This window comes from Podarcis pityusensis, assembly GCF_964106645.2.
Source record: "Podarcis pityusensis genome assembly, chromosome: 7".
Taxonomy (NCBI): domain Eukaryota; kingdom Metazoa; phylum Chordata; class Lepidosauria; order Squamata; family Lacertidae; genus Podarcis; species Podarcis pityusensis.
In genome coordinates, this window is record NC_138031.1 from 21,104,123 (window position 1) to 21,122,823 (window position 18,701).

The following is an 18,701-nucleotide window of genomic DNA, read 5'->3' on the forward strand; positions in this document are numbered from 1 at the left end:
AACCATCTACCAAGTATTGCTTCCATGCACTTTAATTGAACATGTGGGAGAACCGGTTTTGATGGATAGCTCCCATATACTAGTTAGTACTTGTTAATGATCAGAATAAAATGACCTGTGCTTGTGGAATGTTATTCTTTTCCTTTGATTTAAGCTACCATGTCTACCCTTCCACAAGAAATACATCTGGGATCCTGGGTTTCTCTGTTACCGTAACAACACAGGCAACCAAATATAAGTAAGTTGCCTATTAATATTTTTTCAAGAGCAGTTAAATTTAATATTATTGTTTCCATCCTAGGGCTCTGAACATTCTAGGGCTCTGCATAGGCCTGCACTTTTCCAAAACACCTATGACATGTTTAGAGTATAAACTGCAGCCAAGGTGCATTGTATGTCCCATAATTCCCCATTAATAATGTTTCTACTGCTCTCTTCCAAAGCGCTTGAGAATCTTAGTGTCTTTTGCAAGATGCATTTGCTTATGTATACATTTTGTGTTTCCTTGTATAAGCTTTTCTACATGAGTTGTCTGGAGGCCTGGAGGCAGGTACAATTAATCACGCTAAAAACTAAAGGAACAATGAGTTTGGCCATGATATCTCAAGATTCGGCTGGCTGTGCCTATGCCAAAAAAAAGGACAATGTCACAACAAAGTGACATTTGGGTCCACCATCTTGATTCAAACTGGTGGTGAGCACCCAAACATCAACAACAAACACCACTTCAGGAGTCCTTGTGACAAGCTTGGTGATGATATCTCGAGAGGTTGCCCAACCTATAGAAAACAAACAGATGCACAAACCATTTTTCAAGACTGATAGAATGAAAACATCCTGGCTTGTTTGTTCAAATAGGAAATGGCTGCATGAGGGGACAGCAGACTCATATGTATCTTGGCTTATTAAGTTCAGGTGTTATTGGTCCAACACAGCCATTGTGGTTAACGTAAGTCCAGTTGCCTTAACAGCACATCGGACTTTGGCCGGATTGGGAGCTGTCTAATAAAGGTAGACTTTATAAGACTATATAGTTCATAAAATCCTTTATTTCGTATGTTGCTTTGAAACAAATGTAGAAGAGCTCAGTCTTAATGGCTTAATTAATTAATTAATGGCTTAATTAATTAATTAATAAGCAAATGTTGCCTCCCCTACCTCCAGTGGAAGCAGCACTGGATCAAAAGCCTTCCATGGCACAGAAGGGTTTTGAAAGTCAAAGTCTGAATCTAACCTAAAGGACCCAGTGTTTTTCAAGCAACAAAGCTAGAAAAACAAAATCCTAGATTCCACAACCCCCCTGCTTGATTGCCTGTCCTAGTCTTATTGCAGCGTGTTAAAAACCAAGTTTCAGTTTCCAAATTTGTACAGCTGTCACCCCCAGAATTTAAAACACCTGTTTCTTCTATGTGCTGTAAATATGATTCTTGGATTTTAAAGTCTCAGTTGAGTAGTTGTCATAATTAATCAATTAGCTGAACCAAGATCACCAGCCAGCACTGTTGCTTTTTTTTGTTGTATGAAGCTCTTGCCTGTGAAAATATGCTCATTGCTGGTAATATAAAGAACCTGAGAATGTTTATATTCGGGCAGTGGGTTTGAGATGAATCTTCAAGCAACAAATGAGTTCCCTATTGTTTGCTTGAGAGAAATTGTTATCTTAATTAACCAGCTGTAAAATATTACCTTTGTCGAATGCAATACATTCCACACAAGTGCTACTATTATTTTTCATTTGAGGCCTGTCAGATTCAGTCTCCCCAGGCTAAGCAGGTGCATGATATACCAAAAGCTTCAGGACACTCTGGTTTCTTGTTGGTCCCTTTGCTTCCTTTTTGGAATGCTTGCTGCGGAATTCAATCTTTGTGAATTCCTATGTGAAATTTTATTTCCTCTAACAAAATGCATGCACCGCTTCCTAAAACAAAGGACCATACAGAAACTTCAGTTATTGAGTGGTATATACATAACTTAACTAAATAAAGACACGTCGTACAAAAGACAACCTAAAATATTCACTTTTTAAATGCCAATAAAAGAAAACATTAAAAACAAGTTACATTTTTTTAAAGCCATTAATTTAAAAACAATGTTACCAACTAAAAAACTACATGTTAATATGGCAGGCAAAAATTATGCACTTGCGGAAAAGAAAATGTTGCTTGCGGGCATGGAAAACAAACAATACAGTGAAGTCAGTTAACTGCCTGCTATCAATGGGAAGGGAGTTTCCAAGAGTGGAACCTGCCATGCCCTCGATTTGTTGCAGAATATACATATATCATGTGGCACTTGTAAAAGTGCCAGTTCCGCAGATCTAAGAGGTCATGTGGGCACATAAGGAGTTAGGTCAATAACAACTAAACTTCTTATTAATGCCTTTGATAACTTTTAGCACTGAATTTGTTGATAAAAAAATAGAAGAGTTCTTTGTGCACTTTGAAGAAAAGCTCCGGAAATTAACTGAAGATGAATTCTCTGCTCAGGTAAGACTTGTGGCTTGTTTTACATTGTGCATTGCATCCTGACTGGTTTAGGCACCTGAGTATTTATCTTGGACATCTTGAGGGACATCTTCAAGAGAAAATAAGGCAAAGGAGTAAGCCTTACACAAATCTGGAGTGGAGTCCCTAAGATGGTGCCTTGTATGCCTCCTTCCGGCAACTCCTGCAGCCAAGCTGGTGCCAAACGTATTGCTCTGCTTTCCTTTGACCACATAAGTGAGGCCATGGTGGGGGATTGTCGTCTGGGCAGCCCAGGATCTCTATACACACTGCCCAGCCTTGCGCCCTAGGGAGGTCACTTCGGTCCTGCTAACATAGCAGTTTGACTTCACCCTCGGAGGCATACTCCATTGTCTCTCAAGACAGATGGATGCCGGCAACCAACAAAGGATCATATACACTACACTTGTCCCTTGCCTTGAATTATGGATCCAAGAGGTTGTCTGCTTGTCCTGTGCTTTCTATGCCTGGGTCCGAGCTGTTTTCCATTTCCCCGCCACTTTCCCTTGGAAAGCCTGCTCTTTACCACTGAATCAATCTGCTGGATACCTGGTGTGGCGATCACGCAGGGTCCCCGGATGCTTCACTGTCTATTGATCCCTGTGCCACCACTTTATTTCTCGCTGCCACCACCCAGGCCCTACCTGGTACAATACTGAGTCCAGTCAGGGTTAAATTGGAACATAAACTTCTGTTTATTTGTTGCAGTTCAACAAGCGTGTGGTTTCATAAACGGTATCCGTCAATTACAAATGTGGGGTGCCTATCCAGACCTATAACTTCCACTACCTGCTCTCACTCACTAAACCACCTCTCAGATATTTACTTGTCTTCCTACCCCTAACTGTTCCTGACTCAGCTTATTTCACTACACTAACTCAACCTACCCACAAACTCTATCCCAATTCACTCCCACACCAACCAAACACCCAACGAACTCCTCCCTTTGCCCCTCCCAGAGCTGGTTTTATAGTCCCTCTGACTCCACCCCCTGGGTCCTGATTGGGTAATTGTTTAACTATTTCACATCCAGCACTCTCATATGTTAATATCACACCTGGTTTGCTCTAATTCAGTGATAAAGTGTAGGTTTTCCTGGGAGAAAGCACTGAGACAAGCGGAAGAATGGACAAGCCCTAAGTTCAGCTATAAAGATCAAATAGATTGCTGCCACACCATAATTTTGCTGTCTCTCTGTGCTTATCCACTGCTGCATGGAGGCACAGATTTTGCCTGCCTGTTCATTGGATCAGAGCATAAAAGGAGTGCATGCCTTGGAACGAGAAACAAACATTCAAGTTTTGCTTGCAAAACATGCAAGTTTTGCTTTGAGACATACAGTTTTTGGAAGCAGATCTTTGTCAAAAGCAGAGACATTCCTACAGGAGCCGCATGTTTTACAGGTCTCAGCTCTCATAAAGCTTAAGCAAACTGACGATGCCCATCTTGGGGAAGAGGTGGACAGGAACTGGAACGAAGTGCTTACTCAGCAGTACGTGTTTGACAGACTTGCCCGAGAGGTAGTAAATAGTAAAACGCTACCCGTCTTCGTCTCTTGTTAATTGTTTGTTGTAATCGTTAAGTGGCTTTGCTCCTGGTCCATAAAATGGAGGGGGGGATGGTTTATTGCCTTTGTGGGACTGGGCTGACTGTGTGTGATTGCCTACATGGTGCTGACAAGGCCAAAAGGGGAGACCTGAGATCTAGGCTTCCTAATTGAATTATGCTCTTGCAAAACAAAGCAAAAAAAAATTAACACACAGCTCTTCACAAGTGAAAATGAACAGCTCATTTACTACTTGAATGTTCTCTCAGTGTTTGTCATGTGTGAGGCAGCTGTGCCTTGAGATCTTCAAGATCCCAAAATGTGGTTACAGGGGGAAATTTCTTAAATTGGTGTCAGATTTTCTCTCACTTGTAGGAATCAACATCTAGCTTGCCTCCCATCTGCCCCAAGCTGGGGTGACTGTTCTGCTAAGCTTGTTAATGTGAGTTTATACATTGTGACGAGTGTACGGGGCTGTTGGAACAGTTGCGCTGGGCGGATTCCAAAATGAGAATCCCTGTAAACAGCCAAACTGATGTGTAGCATATCCCTTATATTTTTCTTAATACATCCAGATCAAGCCTTTCAACTGGCATTCTTTCCAAGTCAATGGGCATAGGACTGCAAGATAAACTATCCCGTATAAGATGGTTCAAGGTTTATCTCTACTTTGGGGAAAGGGAGAAGAAACTATGGAGGAATTTATGTAATGGTGCTCATTTATAATGCTCATACACTCCTCCTAGGGCAATATCTGCATTTTGTTTTAGGTCTATATCAGGGGTGGGGAGCCTCAGTTCCAGGGTCCAAAATGTGGTCCTCTGGGTCTCTCTGTCTTGCCCTTCCCAACCAAGCTAAGCCTCCTCCTTGGCCACAGTCCTACTTTGCCCCCTTCTTGAGAGTTTTTGCCTGTCTGGTATGTGTCTGATAATGTCTCTTGCTTGTTGGATGGAGGACACAAAGGAGTGTGTATCTGTCCTAAGAAGCTCTCTTTCTTTATGGCTTATAGATTGTAGCCCTGAAGAGCTTTAGAAAATCCCATTTGCTTGACTGGTTCCTAGGATTCAGGGGCAAGAACAAACGAGTGCTGAGCACCCATGTGAGTATACCTGAAATCAGAGTATGTGTGCTCTCAGATAGATATGGAACTTATGGGAGGGAGTATCAATGGATGCCATATATATATATATATATATATATATATATATATATATATCAGGGATGGGGAACTGAAGTCCTGGGGGTCGAACGCCTCTCTGTCTGGCCCTTGGACTCCTCCCCCCACAGGCCTCATTTCTCAATCAAACCTGTTTCATGCCTTCCTTGAATGCTTTGGACTACCTAGAATGTGGCCTAGGTAAGGCCTTCTGCTTACCTAGTTGGAGAGTCATTTGTGTGTTTGAGTGCTTGTAGAAACCCCTGGCTTTTGCCTGGCTGGAATGTAGCTTACTATAAAATGGTAAGAGCAACATCCATTGTCCCTCTCTTGCTTTTGCCTATACGTGGATAGAAACAGTGGCATTCTAGTCCCTTATTATACCTTGGCCCTTGAGTCCAGGCTTCCCTCAATAACTTATTGTGTGCTCCTGATTTACAGAGAGCAGTAGGAAGACTCTCCTTTTATTTACTTGTCTGTGTCATTCAAAGCCAGCACAGGGGACGATGCCCTAACCCAGGGATAGCCAACAGGTGCCTTGCAGATGTTGCTAGACTACAACTTCCATCATCCTTAACCATCAGCCAAGCTGGCTGGCTCTGACGGGAAATGGAGGGCACCACATCGGCTTCCCCTGTCTAATCTAAAATCCTCCAGATCTAGGACACATTCATGAATTGAAAATGTGTATTTGTGGAAAAGAACAGCAAGAGCAACTTGTTTGGTAAAGAACTAACAAATAGCAGTTATAAGATACCTGACATCCCTCTTTATCACCTGTCCTAACTCCCCATCTTTTTACCTGCATCTTCATTGTCTCTGATAACTCTCCATCTTCTTCCCACTCTTCCTTCAACTTTGTCCAACTATCTAGCTCCCTAACTGTCATTGTTAGGCAAAGTCTTGGTCCGCCTGTCACTCAGTCACCACCCACCATTCCATCACACTCCCCTGCTGCCAATCCTTCTCTCACACATTCTTCTGTTACACTAAGAATGAAACATCTGCTAACCGCTTGACGGCAGAACCTGTAATTCTAGACTAATGGAATCTTGCCCCCTTTGTAGCTTTGAGCCTCTGGTATGGTGACCTGGAAGCATCATTATGAGATGTACTTTCTGTTCTCTTGCACAATTTCACACTTATGCTTCCTGTTTTGTAATATCAGAAGAAGAACTTGCACATTTCCCTTGTGGGGAGGACGCATGTCTCCCTGCCTGTGGAAGCATGGGGAGATTAGTACTGTAGGTTCTGCTTGGATATTTAGAAGAACAGAGATTGCAACTCATTAACACAGACACACCACACTAAAATTCACCACTCTGGACCATAAGAAAATCCCTTATGCCAAGTCAGACCCTTGATCCATCTAGCTCAGCATTGTGTACACTGACTGGCAGCAACCCTTCAGGATTATAAACAGGAGCCTCTTCCAGCCCTGCCTGGAGATGCCAAAGTTTCTTCTGCATGGAAAGCAGGTGTCCTGTCTCTGAGCTATGACTTCTATGCCATGCTCTCACACACAAATAAAAACCAACAAATATTCCATACTACCTACTCAAAATCCTTATGTTTGCAGTCAGAGCTGTACAACACTGATTTGGTTATTTTTGAGATTTAATCAATGTTTCTTCCATCTCATGACCTTTGGCTTTCTTAAAAACCGCAGGCATCTGAACTCATTAAGGAAATGTTCCTTACTTTTACAGGTTTGTTATCTTCTCAGCTGTTTGTTTGTTTGTTTGTTTGTTTGTTTGTTTGTTTGTTTGTTTCATGGGGGTTTAATTGGCTTTAAAAAAGTGATGAGATCTTCATTTTTCTCTCAATAAGGTCTGCAGTGTATTAGAAGTCAATCTCAAATTTTAAAGTTTCTACATTTAACATCCTATCTCAAGGTTTGCCGAGTGGTTCCCTCTAGATGTTGCCAGACTTCACCTCCCATTAAAAAGCACTGAGATAGCTCAGTTGGTAGAGCTGATAATGCCAAGGTTGCAGGTTCAGTCCCTGTATGGGACAGCTGCATATTCCTGTGTTTCAGAGGGTTGGACTAGATGATTCCCAGGGTCCCTTCCAACTCTACAGTTCTATGATTAGCTCCAACCAGCGTGGCCAGCGTAGAGGGACAACTGGACATGTAGATGAGCCACACCTGGAGGGCACAATTTTGACTATTAGGGTTCTACATTACTAGATAAAGTTTGCAGGTGGAGTTTGTTTTAGGGATTTTGCACTGTGGTGCTTGCCATCTGAAGTGAAATCCGATACATTCATCTCCAAATTGGCTTCAAGTACCCAATATTGCCCAACCAGCAACTTTCTGTTTATAAGATAATGTGCTTGCCAAAACAAACCTGTGCCCCCATCTCCCCTGCAAGCTTGCTGTATGCTTACTGAATTTGTACACCAGGAAATCATTTTGCAGTAACCCAGATGTTTGGGCCAAGTTTGTCATATGCAAAAGCGTGCCTACAGTTTGTTCACGTATCATCGGTTGATAGGAAGCCTGTCAGAAATGACATAATTAACATGATGTCGGGATTGTGCTTGCAGGAGACCGGACTCTGTTTGAACTTTTAGACCCCAGGTGTTTGCTGCTTTGGTAACTGCTTGGCCTTTGAATTCACAGGTGGTTGGCTATGGCAAACAGGAAGGGAACACGGATTTCTCACGCACCTACAGCGTTCAGGGGACTTTCTTTGGCAAAACAGCTGAACTAACATTCCTCCCCTCCTCTCCCCTCCTGAATCTCCCTTCTGTTATGGACATACGGGCCTTCACCTCAACGCTTAACGTTCTTCCTTACCACAAGATACTAAAATAAACCGTCATCAGCTTTAGCCTCAAGGTTGCTTATGTGTCGTGCTTTCATGGTGGTGCACTTGTGGCCCTCCACATTCTGCTGGAACCAGATTATTGGCTGTGCTAGCTAAAACTGATGGGAGATGGAAGTCCAGCAACATCTGGAAGTCCACCTTTGCCATATTGTCTCTTATTTTGTCTCCACCTTGTTCAGTATGCAGACCGTTTTGTGGGGGGAAGTGTGAAAAGGGCCCAGGTAGCACCAAGTTCAAAATGACTGGGGAATCTCCAAGAAAACTCTAAGAACAGCACTGTGCCCCCAGTATGGGCAACACCCAATGTACACACGTCCAACTGATGCGTGGCCAAGCACACGCACATCATGCTGAACCAGGAAGTGACTTTAAAAATAGAAGGGGGGGGGAGTCATGAAAACAGAAATCCCATGAACCTTTGCAAATACAATCCCAGGAGCCCTTGCACTGATCCATTGAGAGTGGATTTCATGCTCTTTATTCAGCTTATAGTGGTGAGGAGGGATGGGATGGAAGTTCCCCCAGAATGTCTGCTTTATATGCATTATTTACACAATGGGCCCCATGTGATTGGCTAATTCCGGGATTCACCTGTAGGCCAATCTGGTTGCAGATTCACTTCCACCTGGAGCTGGATTGGGTGGCTCCTGTGGACCAATCAGACTGCTGCATTCTGGACCCTATTGTTCTAGGACCAATCAGACTGCTGCCTTTTGGATCCTATTCAACTCAGTACATAACATAAGTGCTGCTGGTATTTTTAAAAGAGTTTTCCAAGGCTTTCCAGAGGTTTAGAAGGTGTTTGCAGATTTTTCCAATAGTGTTTCAAATATACATGATTTCACTTGGAACTTGCCTTGGGACTCAACCCCCATGTAAATGGGGAGTTGCCTGCATTTCCATATAGAGTGCTTTGAATGACTTGGGGGGGGGCAACTCCCATCTCTTGTGGGGGTGCAATTAGTGCCAGCACTGTCCGTTAAGAGTTTGGATGTAATCTTCGACACCTCCCTTTCCATGGAGGCACAGATTGCAGCTACAAAAAAGGCGGCATTTTTTCATCTCCGCCAAGCTAAGCAGTTGGCTCCTTACCTCTCTTGCCCTGACCTAGCCACTGTGATCCATGCGACGGTCACCTCCAGACTGGATTATTGTAACTCGCTCTACATGGGGCTGCCCTTGAGACTGACCCAGAAACTCCAGCGGGTGCAGAATGCCGCGGCAAGACTCTTTACGGGGTCCTCGCTGCGAGATCACATTCACCCAGTGCTATACCAGCTGCACTGGCTCCCGGTGCAGTACAGGATCAGGTTTAAGGTGCTGGTTTTAACCTTTAAAGCCCTATATGGCCTAGGACCCTTATACCTACAGGACCGCCTCTCCTGGTATGTCCCACAGAGGAACTTACGGTCTTCAGATAAAAACATCTTGAAGGTCCCAGGCTACAGAGAGGTTAGGCTGGCCTCAACTAGAGCCAGGGCTTTTCCGGCTGTGGCTCCGATTTGGTGGAACGCTCTGTCACAAGAGACTAGGGCCCTGCGGGACTTGACATCTTTCCGCAGGGCCTGCAAGACAGAGCTGTTCCACCAGGCCTTTGGTCAGGGCGCAGCCTGACTCCCTCCTTTGGCAATCTTCACAGAACTCTAGCCCAGTGGTTGCCATCTATTTGATTTGAATTAATTTTATAATGAAATGATTTTAGAATGCTGTACTATTCTATTGTTGTTAGCCGCCCTGAGCCCGGCTTCGGCTGGGGAGGGCGGGATATAAATAAAATTTATATTATTGTTATTATTATTATTTCTCTGAATATATCACCTTCTTCTCGGTGGTGGCCCCTTTGTTGTAGAATGCTCTTGATAAGGTTGTTTATCTACCCCTATTATCTGTTTAAACTATGAGTTCCATCCAACACTTGTCTGTCTGCTAGCACAAGGGGCCTTGCATTGGTGGAGATCTACTAACAAAGGGCAGTAATCGCCAACATGGTGCCCTCCAGATGATGTTTATCTGTGCATGTCCAATCATCAGTGCTGACCAAACGCCCAGGATTATAAAAACCTTTCTTATATTTTTTAAAAAACAAACTTCTTAGTCTACTCTTTTTTATGTAGCAGAGAATAAAAAGCCTGAACCCTGTGGTCCTATCCCTCAGCTGGAGCCCACTGGTACCTCAGGGTTTGTGATTAAAAGTAAACCAGTTCATGGTTCAACTCTGGAATAGCTTTCGTTTCTGTAAATGATCATTTGCACTCAGCCACCCAGAGCAACACAATAGCCTGGAGTGTTGCAATCAGCGATCCTAAGGAAATCTGAGAAGAGATGAGAAAAGTGTGATGCAATTTCTCGTCCTCTGCTGTAAACTGTACTTGAAAAAGAACACATTTGTGCCAAGGGTTCATGCGCTACAGGCCACGGGGAATTTGCAAATTAAAGCACTTTCAAAGTACTTTTTCCAACTCCAGTTTCCCCAGTGTACTATTACTACTTAAGAAGGACTGATAGGATATTGCCATTCCAAGTTATTTCTCACATAGCATAACCGAAAAGATGGCACTTAGGCTCCTAAGGTGGAAAGCAGACATATTGGCCACAATCCAAATATCAACTTTTAAGCATGCCCAAGTGTGATTTTTGTTTTAGGGGAGAAGATTTTTGCCTTCCCCTCCTGCCCTTTGAATAGCAGGCCCCTAAGAACATGCTTTTCAAAGTGCATAGAGGTCACCTCTAGATGTATTTTTGCTACAGGGATTCAAAGGCATGCCAGAAATACTGTGAAATTAAAGTGGATTAAAGCACTCTGTTGCCCTAGTGCAACAAACCCTCCTTTAAATAAATAAACTTCATGTGATGGAGCTCCACAACCTGGAACTAGCACACTTTGGGAAACCACTGCTCTACGAGAGTCAGGGTAGGGTGTAGTGGTTAAAGTTTTGTATTAAGACCTGGATAAAGTAAAGGTAAAGGGACCCCTGACCATTAGGTCCAGTCGTGACCGATTCTGGGGTTGAGGCACTCATCTCGCTTTATTGGCCAAGGGAGCTGGCGTACAGCTTCCGGGTCATGTGGCCAGCATGAGTAAGCTGCTTCTGGCGAACCAGAGCAGCGCACAGAAACGCCGTTTACCTTCCCACCGGAGCAGTACCGTTCTATCTACTTGCAGTTTGACGTGCTTTTGAACTGGTAGGTTGGCAGGAGCTCACCTCGTCGCGGGGATTCGAACCACCGACCTTCTGATTGGCAAGTCCTAGGCTCTGTGGTTTACCCACAGCGCCACCCGCGTCCCTAGGACCTGGGATACCAGGGTTTTAATCCCCACTGAGTGAGCTTGGGCCAGTCACAGCCTCACAGCCTACCTTAACACACAGGGGTGTTGTGAGGATAAAATGGGGGGGGGGGAGAGAGGACTATATACACCACCTTGAGTCCCTTGGAGGACAGGTGGGATATAAATGCAATTAATGAATGAGAGAATGAATTAATAGCATGCTGCTAGGGGTATTTAAGTAGCAACTCTGAAGGATCTGGCAAACATAAACGCTTAAAGTAAGCTTACAAACCTATGGTGTGAGTGTGTGGGAGCATTTCATGGTTTCCACCATGACCTGTGTGTGTCTGTGTATTTTACACTGGTGCTTTAAGAGACATCTGTCTGAAACCTTTCTCCCTGAACCTTCATTTCAACATCAATTTAGCAAAACAGCGAGAAAAACAAATATTTTGTTTTAACACAGTGCTTCTCCTTCAGCTCAGTGAGAAATAATCCCTAAAAAGGGTAGGATTTCAATTATAAGTCAGCCCGCTAATAAATCCTCCCCATCTTTGTGGCAAAGGAATTATTTGCACTAGGCTGCAACACCCTCTGCGGTCTGTGCAGGCCATTGCTTTGCTTGTAACACAAGCTAGCACATTAGCGCCACATTCCTCCAATTTTGTGAAGCATTCCGCTGCAGACTTAGCACTCATTTGATCTGATTAGTTCCCTGCTCTTTCAGTTAGGCCATTTCACTGTTTTCTGAACGCGGTGCTAAGTCAGCCACTAAAGAAATGAACCCTTGTTTTCCTTAGCACCCTCGTACGCCTTGATCACCACGCAGAGCCTAAAATCTGCACCTGTTTCCTTTTGTGCACATCAACACGAGATAGCACAAGCTATGGACGGGGCCTTCGATCCATGAATCATTTGTTTCTGAGAATTCCCTTCCTTCTTAGCCTCAAAAGGTAGGATGGGAGGACTACTGAACGCTGGATACCTTCACCCTCATTGTCTCCAGAGACTGATGGCTGCCAACAGGATATAAATAGTAGAAAGTTGGTGCACATTCCATATACAATGCCACGTTCATGGAAGGAATCAGCATAGGGCTCAGTGAATCTTGCTTCCATCCATTCACTTTCCTAGTTGGCCCTTGGATTTTTATACCTGCTGCTGCTTGTACGTCACTCAGAATGAACAGCTTGTGGGCCAGAACCAGAGAGGGGCAGCTGTAGGGAGGGTGATGGAAGGAGTGGACTGGCTTCCTATTGCAAGTAATGGCCATTGTGCAGCCAGAGAAGGAAGGAAGACCATATCCCACTTCTGCCCAAGATGGTGGTTCACACCCTTGTTACATATATATGTATGTATTGGAAAATGTTGATTATCACAATGGTAGCTGTGTATAACTGCTGCTTATGCCATTCTAAATGCTCTCCACCCATTGTGATTTTTCACTTTTTTTAAAAAAAAGAGAGAAAACAGAGCGAGAAATTTCACATGAAGAATGAGCCAACATCTTTTTATGTTTATATGCATGTTAATTTTTATTGATCAACTTGCAGGAATACAGGTCAAATCCACACCTTACATTTAAAGCACTTGGCTTCCCCCAAACTATAGTTTAGCCTTCACACAGCTGCAGTTCCCAGTACCTTTAATAGAGTGAAATTCCCAGGATTCCTTGGGGAAAGCTGTGAACATGCTTTATCATCATCACCACCACAGTTAAAACAATGCTCAAGGTGGCTTACAATATGAAAAGATTTACATAGTTATAAACATAGCAAAGTAGTCATAAAAATAAACAAAACACATCAAAAACTTCATTACCAAACTGAACAATTTCCACATAAAAGTAAAGATACAAAAAAATAATAACAGCAAAAACTCCCGACATAACTTCTCCCACAATACACAAGTCCTTGCTGGGCAGCAGCAGTTCTTATGAGGCTGGTCAGGCCCCGCCCTAGACCAGATGGAGAGAGGCACTCACAGCAGGGGAGTCCTCCTGGGCAGCAACAGCAGCAGTTCTTATGAAATGCATGGTGAGGATGTGGCCATAGCCATTGCGTGCAAACCCCATGGAAATGGATATGCTAGGGAGCAAGGGCACAAAACAACTCACTCTGTGATCTCCTTTGCTGGAGGTGTTTAAGTAAAGGCTGCTAGTAAAAGACAATGTGGAACCTGAGCATTTGCATTCTTTTCACCAATACAGTGGTACCTCTGGTTGCAAACAGGATCCGCTCCGAAGCCCCGTTCACAACATGAGCAGAACGCAACCCACATCTGCGCATGCGTGGGTTGCAATTCGCCGCTTCTGCGCATTCACATTATGTCATTTTGAGCGTCTGCGCGTGCACGAGTGGCAAAACCCAGAAGTAACCCTTTCCGGTACTTCCAGGTTGCTGCAGGATGCAACCTGAAAAGATTTAACCTGAAGCAAACGTAACAAGAGGTATGACTGTACTCCAGTGTTCGATAAGAGGTTTTACAACCTCTATTTTGACCATGACCTAGAAAACAGGTGTTGACCAGACTCACCCATATTCCTACCATAGTTCCCCCCCCCCTCTCTTTCTCTCTCACACACACCTCTTAATCTATGTACTTGTTGGATGCCTAACACTCATGCCCCTTCTCAGAACATTAAATCAATCTTGCCTGTGCTTTGTTAAATTCATTGGTCATTTGCTGTCACTCTCTTGCCAATGCTGATAATGGTATGCAAATTTGCATTGATTCTTTCCTACTATATTGGTCTACTGGAAGTACAGCTGTGTGTCTGCCCACTTCTGTTATTAGTTACTTACAAAAGTCCCCTAGTGACTGAACCTCGCCTCACAAATTCATCCAGTCTCTGAATACTGCTTGAGTGATGGCGTATGGCAGGCATAGGCAACCTTTGGCCCTCCAGATGTTTTGGCCTACAACTCCCAAGATCCCTAGCCAACAGGACAGGTGGTCAGGAATGATGGGAATTGTAGTCCAAAACATCTGGAGGGCCAAAGGTTGCCTATGCCTGGCGTATGGGGCTCATATGAATCGGGTATATTTCATCTTTCCCTCCCATCATTTTATTTCATCATTTTATTTGTATGCCGCCTTTCCACAGTTAAAAACAATGCTCAAGGCAGCTTACAACATGACAAGATTTACATAATTACAAAAGTCATAAACAATAAATAAACCACATCAAAAAAATATACAACAAAATGGAAAACAATTTCCACATAAATCAAAATCTAGAACTACAGCATTAATATCACAGTTTAAAATGTCATAGGTAAAAAATAACAGCAATTTAAAAAAACAAGAAACAAAAAAAATGGAGCCCTCTCTGCCCAGCGGCAGCAGCGGCAGCAGTCCTTTATGGAGCCCATCAGGCCCCGCCCTAGGCCAGGTAGTGAGTGGCAGGACTGGGGCCCTCAGGCGCTGAGCAGGGGAGTCCTCTGTGCAAGTGACACACAGTGGGGTCCATCTCAAAAACATGGGTGCAAAGATTGCAGGGATAGTTCACTGTGACAGATACAAATGTACATGCATATCCCCAATCTGACACACAGTGCCATGTCTGCAGTAAGATACACACATTAAATCCAGCATCCAACACAGGGCCGGCCTACTCGTGAGGCAAGCTGAGGCAACTACCTCAGGTGTCAGGATTCACAGGGGCAGCAGATCCCAGTGTCCATCTTTCTCCAACCCCCACCCACTATCCCTGTTGTAGATCTTCCCTCACCCTTTCATCCTTACTAGGGAGAGGGGCTTCATTTTGGGGTCCACCTCAGGTGCCAAAATGTCTTGGGTCAGCTCTGATCCAACCACATTAAAAGTATTCCTAAAATGGATAGAGTTATGAACTTAACCTTAAGGTTAAGGATGCTTTCTGAATAACACCTTACAGGCACAGGTGCCTTCTGAAGATATGCCAAAATCAAGACACATCTCACAATATAACGTTACTGTTAGTTGAAGTGGCATTGATCCTGCTGCAGCAATATCTGCATTTCCACAGGGCTAATTACTTTTCAACAGAGGTTCGTTGATGCTAGAAGATCCTGCAAAAGCTACATCAGCTTGTGGCTCATCAAAATGCACCTCTCATATACCCACCTGGTAATTCACATAAGGGCCGTTGGGGTCTGCTCCCTCTGGGCCAGGAGCAAAGCCTGAGCAACGATGACAACAGCAGTGGTGAGCCTCAGAGTTTGGGGGCCTTCCCACAGCTGCAACCTCTCTCTTGCACATTATAGGATTGCCTGGCCGGAATTAAGATTGCCGGAAGAAATATCAACAACCTCAGATATGCAGATGACACAACTTTGATGGCAGAAAGTGAGGAAGAATTAAAGAACCTCTTAATGAGGGTGAAAGAGGAGAGCGCAAAATATGGTCTGAAGCTCAACATCAAAAAAATGAAGATCATGGCCACTGGTCCCATCACCTCCTGGCAAATAGAAGGGGAAGAAATGGAGGCAGTGAGAGATTTTACTTTCTTGGGCTCCATGATCACTGCAGATGGTGACAGCAGTCACAAAATTAAAAGATGCCTGCTTCTTGGGAGAAAAGCAATGACAAACCTAGACAGCATCTTAAAAAGCAGAGACATCACCTTGCCAACAAAGGTCCGTATAGTAAAAGCCATGGTTTTCCCAGTAGTGATGTATGGAAGTGAGAGCTGGACCATAAAGAAGGCTGATGGCCGAAGAATTGATGCTTTTGAATTATGGTGCTGGAGGAGGCTCTTGAGAGTCCTATGGACTGCAAGAAGATCAAACCTATCCATTCTTAAGGAAATCAGCCCTGAGTGCTCACTGGAAGGACAGATCGTGAAGCTGAGGCTCCAATACTTTGGCCACCTCATGAGAAGAGAAGACTCCCTGGAAAAGATCCTGATGTTGGGAAAGATGGAGGGCACAAGGAGAAGGGGACAACAGAGGATGAGATGGTTGGACACTGTTCTTGAAGCTACTAACATGAGTTTGACCAAACTGCGGGAGGAAGTGGAAGACAGAAGTGCCTGGCGTGCTCTGGTCCATGGGGTCACGAAGAGTCAGACACGACTAAACAACAACAAGCTGTCAAGTGTGGAGCTGCATTTTACCATTGACCCACAAATGAGCATCTCTTACCTCCACTTTATTTTCATTTTTCTCCGTCCAAGGACTTGCAGATCTTAACATCTGCTACCAGGCAGGTTTGAAGTTCTTTTATTAATTCACAAAGCTCTAAATTACTTGGGCCAAAGTACTTCAAGGACCTCCTGATTCTTTATTCCTTGAACGCCAAAGTCTTCTGATGGGGCATATGCCCCTGGTTGGCCTTCACCAGGTGCCAAGCCTTCAGTGTGATGGGCTCTGCCCTGTGGAACTCCTTGCCAATGAAGGTTCAGCAGGAATCGTCCCTGCTTGCTTTTAGACATCTTCTAAAAATTGTATCATTCAGACAGGCCTTTAAGGTCTGAGATCCAGTGCCAACCAGTTCTTACTGATGTGTTTGACATTTGTATTGTTTTTTATTGTAATATTGTGTTTTTAGTGTGCATACCACCTTGTAATATTTTAGAGGAAAGGATGGTTTATAAATATTTAAACCAAATAAATTAATTAAACATCTGGATAAAGCAATGCAAAGGACCATAATTACCGGCTTGCTGGGTCAGACTAAAAGTCCATCTAGCCTTTTTCTCCAAAACAGCTATTCCAGAGCCTTTAGGATGTTGAAATATAACTTAAGATGGAGGTCCCCTGTTTTTTTTTTCCAGCACATGGCTCTGATTATGAAGGCTGGGTTTTTAGCAGCCAAGACCTTTCCCAGGCCCACCTAACCTTTTAAAAGCTATATCGTGGCAATGAGTTCCATGAGTATTGTATGCTTCATCCTATTTGTGTTTATGGTATACAAGCTGATCTGTGTTGGGCTCATCTCACTTTGGAGGTTTTGGTATGTGAACAGCATATGTTCCAAGTCATACCTTTCTAGAAGTCTCTCTTCTTTGGAGGTATGGTGTTTAAGTCTGGCTTATCCTACCCCCAGCCTCAAAAAAAGCAGTTATTAACAATTAAAATGTAATTTTAGTTATCATACATCTGGAATGGATCAAAGTGGCTGCGGTTAGAAGAATGCAAGCAATCAAACCCAGATGTTTCAATACGGCAGTGTCTTGCAGACTCACTGGATCTCAATGGGTAACAAATGAAAGATAAATGTTTTAACATTAAAGGGCTAAGTGGGTTTAAATTTAGGTGGCCTGAAGGTGGCAGAGATGGTGAATGACTTTATATCCAGATAGGTGTGAGGTCTTAAGGAATTCTAAGGCTCCAATCAAAGCCTGCTTATTTAAAAATAATCAGAATCTTAACCTACAAAGTCAGCACATTTAGGAATCTTTTGTGGTAGGACAGCAGAAGCTCTTGTATAGAATCTCTGCTCTTTTAATTTTATTTATTATTTAATTAGCAGAGAACAATAAATTCCTCCTCTTCCAATGATCTCAAAGCAATGTATGTGTGGGGTTTGTGGGAATGTTCAGGGATGCAGGAGAGGATATATTGACTGATTATATCCTTATCCCAACTTGTGCTAACAAGTTCCCAATATCAGCAGAGTAAAACATTCCCCATTATCTTTAAGTTTGCAACGGCAGCGTGTGCTCAGGCTTGCTTAAGCCTCTATAATAATCACTCTGGTAATTTCCCCTTTATTCCCTCTTAAAATAGAAAACACGACACAGTCTTTTACAAAAGTATAAAAAGAGTTTACTCACATTCTGTTCACATCCGATCCCAGAAGGCAGACTTAAAGCTTAGTGAAGTAATATACATCTGGATTCTATCTTATAAGAAGATAGTCCCTTTCTCCTCTCTTGGCTGGGAGCCAAGAGGGCATCTTTAGCTTAGTAGATGTTGCTTGTTCGATGGAAGAGAGGCAAGAAAGTAAGAGAGGGATGGCTGCCCCTGCCCTGTGCTTTTATCATTACCTGCACACGTGAGGCCACACCCACCTCTAGTCACATGCGGAGGAAGTCTGTCCCAGCTCAGAGGGAAACAGGAAGTTTACCTGCTGGCTGGACAAACATCCCTCCCCATGTCTAAACATGTACACTCTAGGAATGTTGTAATTGACTGCTCCTGTGTTTCACATCCCACAGGGTTCCCTGCCCTTCCCAATTTTATCCTCACATTAACCCTGTTCAGTGAATTATCTGAGAGCTTCCAACTGACTCAACGCCATCCAATCTGCTCCACGGCCAACTGGGGATTTGAACCCAACATTGCATCCTCCATGTCAGGAGCATGCAGAGTTCACACTTATGGGGTCAAATTTATATTTTTTTCTACAACATCAAGCTCTACCAACCAATCAGCAAACTGGGTGCCTCTGAGCACATTCTGAGCTT

At 43.6% G+C, this 18,701-nt stretch overlaps 1 protein-coding gene across 2 annotated transcripts in view; it reads left to right on the plus strand.

Annotated features, from left to right (window-relative positions):
- The window catches only part of LOC308480755 (nardilysin-like), a 40,468-nt gene extending 32,418 nt beyond the window's left edge, over positions 1-8,050 (plus strand). Inside the window, exons 27-31 of one of the 2 annotated variants that reach the window (XR_013988271.1) lie at positions 155-238; positions 2,396-2,486; positions 3,908-3,996; positions 5,060-5,149; positions 7,833-7,883. Coding sequence is in view for 1 of the 2 variants with exons in the window: in XM_081012533.1 (XP_080868659.1) it covers positions 155-238; positions 2,396-2,486; positions 3,908-4,024; positions 5,060-5,149; positions 7,833-8,027 (577 nt within the window). In the remaining variant the exon portion in view is untranslated. Of the gene's footprint in view, positions 1-154; positions 239-2,395; positions 2,487-3,907; positions 4,025-5,059; positions 5,150-7,832 lie in introns of both variants that reach the window. The other variant, XM_081012533.1, reaches the window with a different exon arrangement.
- Positions 8,051-18,701: the final 10,651 nt, after the last annotated feature.